Raw genomic sequence first — 7500 nt, 5'->3', positions numbered from 1 at the left:
CCCCAATGTACATGCACATAGCTTGAACATACGTAATTATGGAGTGTCTTGAAACAATACTTATAGGATATTAAGCTTAGATACCTAAATTTTTGGGCTTTTCTTCAAAATATTTAGACATTCGGCACTGTAATCACACACAAACACACACACACACACACATATATATATATATATATATATATATATATATATATATATATATATATATGTGTGTGTGTGTGTGTGTGTGCGCGTGTGTGTATAAGTTATGGGATTACAGTGACAAATATTAAAATATCCTGAAGAAAAGTAACCAAAATTATATACATATATATATATATATATATATATATATATATATATATATATATATATATATATATATACATATACAGGTATTTATATATATATATATATATATATATATATATATATATATATATATATATATATATATATGTGTGTGTGTGTGTGTGTGTGTGTGTGTTGTCGTTTTCCATAACCAGGGGTGGCTCTAGATGAAAATAAGACAAAGACCATTGCTACATTTAAACTTTAACTACTGAATCGTGAATCAACTCCATGTGATGTAAAACTTCAAAACTTCCCGTTTCCGCTTGAAAAGTGGTGGGGCCCGAGGGGGGGGGAGGCGGTTATTTAAAGACTAGAGGAAAAATAACTAATCGTCCTAGTTTAAAGACATTGCAAACCTTCCGCTTCATTGCAATTTTTTTGGGAATAAGGCTGCCAAGCCTATTCCCTTTTTATTGTTATTCTTCTTCTTCTTCTTCTTCTGCTTATTATTATTATTATTAAGGCTACGACACATACATTTCTCTAACCACCAAGTAAACGTATCCCTGATGTTTCGTTGGAGGCCTTCGATACAAATCCTTGGAATTCTGATTGTCTTGGAACCTCTTAAAGAAACGAGCGCAAAAGATATATGCCTATGTAATTACGTGATACTTTGAGTCCTTGGTAGCCGTATGTCATAAAAGTCCTTCGTTCATTTTATGTCAAGGCATTATAATTAAACTTTATTATCTTTCTGAATATTTTTTGACGACCAGGTCATATATAGCACTTTTAACATTCTTACTTGTATCTATTTGCATACTTCTTCGGATCTACTTAATTCAATATAGCTTACAGTTCATCATCATCTCCTCCTACGCCTACTGACGCAAAGGGCTTCGGTTACATTTCGCCAGTCGTCTCTGTCTTGAGCGTTTAATACATTTCGCCAGCCGTCTCTGTCTTGAGCTTTTAATTTAATACCTCTCCATTCATCATTTCCTACTTCGCGCTTTATAGTCCTAAGCCATGTAGCCCTGGGTCTTCCAATTCTTCTAGTGCCTTGTGGAGCCCAGTTAAACGTTTGGTGAACTAATCTCTCTTGGGGAGTGCGAAGAGCATGCCAAAACCATCTCCATCTACCCCTCATCATGATCTCATCCACATATGGTAATCGGGTAATCTCTTATAGTTTCATTTTTAATCCTGTCCTGTCATTTAACTCCCAATATTCTTCTCAGGTCTTGATCTCAAATAAAGTTTGAGAATAAAATGTTATCACTAAATTTTGCGGGAAATTGCGTGTAAGTCTTGGCTAGATTTTCCAGTAATGATACCTGCCAATATTTAATTGGATCAAGTTTTATTCCTGTGATGTCTCGTGTATAACTTCTTTACTCAAAATATAATCCTTATAGTTCATATTTACGTTTGAAAAGTGTCTACTACATACACCGTGCTAGATATCTACCAATAATTGTGTTAATTAACTAGAAACAATAGAAACTTATGTAATATAAAAATTCTACCCGATTCCTAATCGGGTAGTTGAATCAGTAGATCTTCAAAAGTTCAAAGTTGGAGCAAATGTTTTTACGTTGACCAGGCTGACATGAGTCTTTTTATAGTTCATGTATGATATATCTGTTTTTGACGTTGTTGATAGTTTATATAGGACATATCTGTTTTGACGCTGTTACTGTTTTTAGAATGATATATTGTTAATTTATTCTCATCATTTATTTATTTCCTTTCCTCACTGGGCTATCTTTCCCTGTTGGAGCCCTTGGGCTTATAGCATCTTGCTTTTCCAACTAGGGTTGTAGCTTGGCTAGTAATTATAATAATAATAATAATAATAATAATAATAATAATAATAATATCAATCACTGTCGAATGCTACTATGCCGTCCACTCAAGACTGCCATCTTTGAAGTGTTATCACTGCAAAATTCCTACCCGATAGCAAGAACTACCAATGGAAAGTTCTTGGCCGCTTCTGCCCGTCCTACCGACGTGGCTCCAGCAGCCCCGCCCTTCGATTATCCTGATGTAGGGTCTGCTGTAATTGTCGTCGTCTATTTGGTGGAACTTTACGCATGTTTGGCCTTCCCAGATGGTCATGGCTTTAAGAATCCTCTCCTTTTGTGACACTGAAGGAAAAAAGAGATATTATGATATAATCTTTCGTATTATTTGCTGATGTAGAGAGAGAGAGAGAGAGAGAGAGAGAGAGAGAGAGAGAGAGAGAGAGAGAGAGAGAGAGAGAGAGAGAGAGAGAGAGTGTGTGTGTGCGCGTTTGCTAATAGGTAAAATGAAACTATCAATTTTTTTGGGGGGGGGAAATCTATATAGAAATTTGAGTTTCTACATGTTTTAGAAGATAATTTTAGTATCTGTAGCCTAATTTTTTAAACACTTCATAAAAAAAACTACAATTTTTTACATTACAAAAGATTACCATTTATTTAGATTTTTCTTTTCAATAGTTATATCTAGATCAATATTCAATGTATTAATTTTCAACTGAAGTTGTATCTGTTAGATATTTGCGGCAACAAAAAGAGAAATTTAGTTATATATATATATATATATATATATATATATATATATATATATATATATCTATGTGTGTATATGTATATATATATATATATATATATATATATATATATATATATATATGTATATATATATATATATATGTGTGTGTGTGTATATATATATATATATATATATATATATATATATATATATATATATATATATATATATATATATATATGTTTCCATACTTATTAGCATAAAGCCTTTATATTATTGGGAAAATCAGTTGCACCGGATATATATCTGAGCATAACTGTGTTTTAGCCTAGGAAATAATATCAAAGATGAAATATACATCACCCGAAGGCTATAAAACCTTTCAGTAAGATGAAACAGCATTTTAAACTGGTGACAATAACTAACCCGACGATGAGAAAGCAAAATGTACAGTGGGCATTCCAGTGTCGGGGTTTGGAGTCCATAGAAACCTCTGCAGATGGATGGCTTTCCTCTCAGAAGGGGTCCCTTCGGCAGCGTTTCCGCTTTCACTTCTTGCTCTGAGGATCGTCTGCCACTCGTCTAAACTTATCGCTATGTCACCTTCCAGTAGGTGGTCATGCCCTACCATATCTGGTGGATTCAGTAGTTCAAAGGGCAGCTGAAATAGGAGTCTATTGTGTAGTCAACTGTAGATAATCAGTCAATGATAGGAAGGATTATAGAGAGGATATTAATTTCTTTACTTGGGACTTATTTTCATTTTTAGATTATAAAACAAAATTTAAGAAGGCATATTAATTTATTGTAGAGTAACGGTTATATAAGGATTCGTTTAAACGTTTAGCTTTTACTCTTCACAATATTGAAGGACCTCTTCCACTTGCTTTCAGAAATTTTCGCGAACTTTTAAAAACGGGGCCTGGAGAGATATAAAAGAGAACGAGCTATGCACATTCAAGGAGGGACTCATTAGGATAAGGCTGCTATCGTGGACACATTATTATTATTATTATTTGCTAAGCTACAACCCTAGTTGGAAAAGCTGAATGCTATAAGCCCAAGGGCTCCAACAGGGAAAATAGCTCAGTGTAGAAAGGACATAAAGAAACTACAAGAAAATTGATCAACAATTAAAATAAAATATCTTAGGAACAGTAACAAGCAAAATTAAGACAAATCTTTCAGATATAAACTATAAAAACTATAAAAAAACGAGAGGAAGAGAAATAAGATAGAATAGTGTGCCTGAGTGTACCCTCATGCAAGACAACTCTACCCCAAGACAGTGAAAGACCATGGTACAGAGGCTATGGCACTACCCAAGGCTAAAGAGCAATGGTTTGATTTTGGAGTGTCCTTCTCCTAGAAATGCTTCTTACGATTGCTAAAGAGTCTCTTATACCCTTACAATGAAGAAATTAGCCGCTGAACAATTACAGTGCAGTAGTTAACCCCTTTAGCGAAGAATTACTGAGGACAGAGGAGAATATGTAAAGAATATGAAAGATTATACAATATAGGAGAAGGCTAAAGGAAAATGAGCCGTAACCCAAGAGAAGGATCCTATGTAGTACTGTCTAGCCAGTAATATATATATATATATATATATATATATATATATATATATATATATATATTATACATATATATGTATATATATATGTATATATATACATACACACACATATATATACATAAATACATACATACATATATATATATATATATATATATATATATATATTATATATATATATATTAGTGACACCTGCTCCATTTACAACTCTGCTAGTTTTAGAAGAAAACAAGAATACCTTGGAAGATGGCATATAATCAAAAGCTGTGTTCCTGATTACGATCTGTTACATTTGATATTGTATTCTGAAATTTGCTGCTGACCTTCGAGAATTCGTCGTTTTCTCGTCATTATCCGAGTCTCAAATGATAGATAAGATTATAAACTCATGTAGATTATTATTTATGGGTGAACTATGAGTATTTTACGAATCTTGTAAATAATTTCCATTATTCTTAAACATAGTTATCATTATGATTGCTGGTTACCATTTTCTTTCGCCGTTCCTGTTTTGCTATATCCTATGATGAATTAATCATCAATGGAATAAAACATTGAAGTAGCATTTACATAATCTGCGTTTTCATATAACTGACTGTTAACTCGCCAATTCATAGTAGCTGTGATAATTTTATCATGCCCAAGGATTGCGACCTTGATTAGACTCACAGATATCCTACATTGGTTGATACTCGCAGCAAATAATTTTATGTTGAACAGGCTTACATAAGCCCTTTTAGAGTTTATATATCAAATCTCGGTTTTAATGTTGTTATTGTTTTTAAGATACTTTATTTTGATTTTCATTACTTCTTATTTCGTTTATTTATTTCCTTATTTCCTTTCCTCACTGGGCTATTTTTCCCTGTTGGAGCCCTTGGGCTTATAGCATCTTACTCTACCAACTATGATTGTAGCTTAGATAATAATAATAATAATAATAATAATAATAATAATAATAGATCCCGCGAGACCCATATCGGTCAATGGTAGAGAATAGCCTATGTGAAGACCGCATCCAAGGTCAACTTAAATAAATGTCCAACACATAGTTTATCGTAAAATATGTACATACCGCTTCGAGATTTATCTAGCTTCTATTTTGATATGTTACACTGAATAAATATGCATTTCAATATTATCATTCATTCATATATATATATATATATATATATATATATATATATATATATATATATATATATATATATATATTCTTACGACGCTGGTCTAGTTTAGAGTAAATACAGTAGATTATTAATGATTATATTTATATTTCATTTGTGTATTGATGAGATTTTTCCTATGTCAAAATCCATTTTAAGAGCAGATGTGACTACTCTCCAAGGGCAGGCTTTTAAGGTGAAACACGAATGGTAGTAAATATGAGTTTTAAAAAGCCCATAAAATACTTTTATAGAAATTTATCGTAACTAATCAGAAAATGAATAGAAGTCTGACGCATGTCCTTCGTCGGATATATTAACCACTTAAACTGAGCTCCTCTCGTGTAGATGTAAGTATATTATTTAAATTATGTAAGACTTTCATCTTTAATATCACTGCATTCTTTATTCAAGTTAGTATATGTAAATTTACGTTATCTTTAAGAATTAACTTTTTATTTCACATATTTTTTTTTACGAAGTCTTACGTAATCTGGTTGAAAATGTTATTTGATCATATATGATAGGAACAAGGGTTTATGTAATGTTTTTTTATATTTTTATGAGGTATTGCATCATGTTTGAGAGAAAATACGCAATTGTTTTGGGGAACCACGTACTTAGAATTTTCACGTAGGACCTAGTGGTAGGATGTTATTTTTTTTATTTAGGGGACAACAGGTAGACGGAGCTAGCTGGAAGAGTCGTCTCGCGGGTGCGTTGGTAAGCATCTGAGAGTTGCCTGAAAACCCCTGATTTGCCTCTTGAGATTTTTATCTACTTGGAAACTCTGACGCTAAGGCCCCCACGCTTCTAGACCTCAGTCCAGGAAGTTTCTGGAAGCAGTTAGGTTTTATATAAAAGGCGACACCAGGTTTACATAGACAGATAGAGATAGAGAATTGCAGCCTTAAGACAGACAACTTCCCCTCTCTCCCTCTCGCACGCAGCTCAGAGTATTGTTTTAAAAGTGTTCAGTACCTATAGTGTGTCTTCTCCTAAGTGACTCTCTGCCCCAGAGAAAATTGTGTGTCGGAAAGATACGTAAGATGAAACAGTGATTTTGAATTCATCGTACTAGGGTGAGTGTTGACCTTATGTAAAGTTTTTGTAACTGGCCCTGTAAGAGGGTAGGAAGGTTAGGTATTTGTATTGTGATCTGGTTATCTATTTTTCATTTAAGTGTCAAACTAGAATATTGTATTATTCAGATTTAATTTCAAGCTTTTGTATAATTTTCATTGCATTATTTCTTTTGTCTTAGTCTAAGGTTTATGCAGACTTAATATCTCAAGTCAAGTCTTTATATAATTATCAAATCGTATAATTTTTGTCTTATTCTAAGTTTTGTGCAAACTTAATAATTCACGTGACTTATTTTGCAATTATGTAAATTCTTTTCAAAGTGTTGCAATTTATATAAATTATATATTAATTTTTGACCGGATTGTATGATTCCAATCACCATTGTTTAAAATAGAATCCGCTTGTATCCTGCTAAAGAGCCATGGTAAGTCACAAATAATTCTTAAGAGTAATTACCTAGTTTAGTTTTGAGTGTACTTAAGAGACCTTTGGTTATTCAGTGTTCCATATATTGATGTCTGGGAATTATTTAACTGTCTCAGAATTCGTTTATTAATATCTTAAAGCGTAACAGTTTTAATGTAAAAGCAAACAAGGGAGTTTGGAATTCACGAGGTTGATTAACTTGCCAGATATATATACATACATATATATACATATATATATGCATAAATATATATATATATATATATATATATATATATATCTATATATATATAAATATATATATATATAAATATATATATATATATATATATATATATATATATATATAAATATATGTATAAATATATATATGTATAAATATATATATATATATATATATATATATATATATATATATAT

The 7500-nt window shown here is 31.8% G+C and overlaps 1 protein-coding gene across 1 annotated transcript in view; it reads right to left on the bottom strand.

The window, feature by feature from the left end:
* The window catches only part of LOC137620144 (protein SpAN-like), a 40086-nt gene that overhangs the window by 19611 nt on the left and 12975 nt on the right, over positions 1-7500 (bottom strand). Inside the window, exons 3-4 of the mRNA XM_068350404.1 lie at positions 3250-3484; positions 2239-2432 (exon numbers count right to left, since the gene is read on the bottom strand). Coding sequence (XP_068206505.1) covers positions 2239-2432; positions 3250-3484 — 429 coding nt within the window. The remainder of the gene's footprint in view (positions 1-2238; positions 2433-3249; positions 3485-7500) is intronic.

This window comes from Palaemon carinicauda, chromosome 26 (assembly GCF_036898095.1).
Source record: "Palaemon carinicauda isolate YSFRI2023 chromosome 26, ASM3689809v2, whole genome shotgun sequence".
In the NCBI taxonomy this organism is placed as follows: Eukaryota; Metazoa; Arthropoda; class Malacostraca; order Decapoda; family Palaemonidae; genus Palaemon; species Palaemon carinicauda.
Note: the sequence above shows the minus strand (reverse complement) of the source record. Positions and strands in the feature narration are given on the sequence as shown.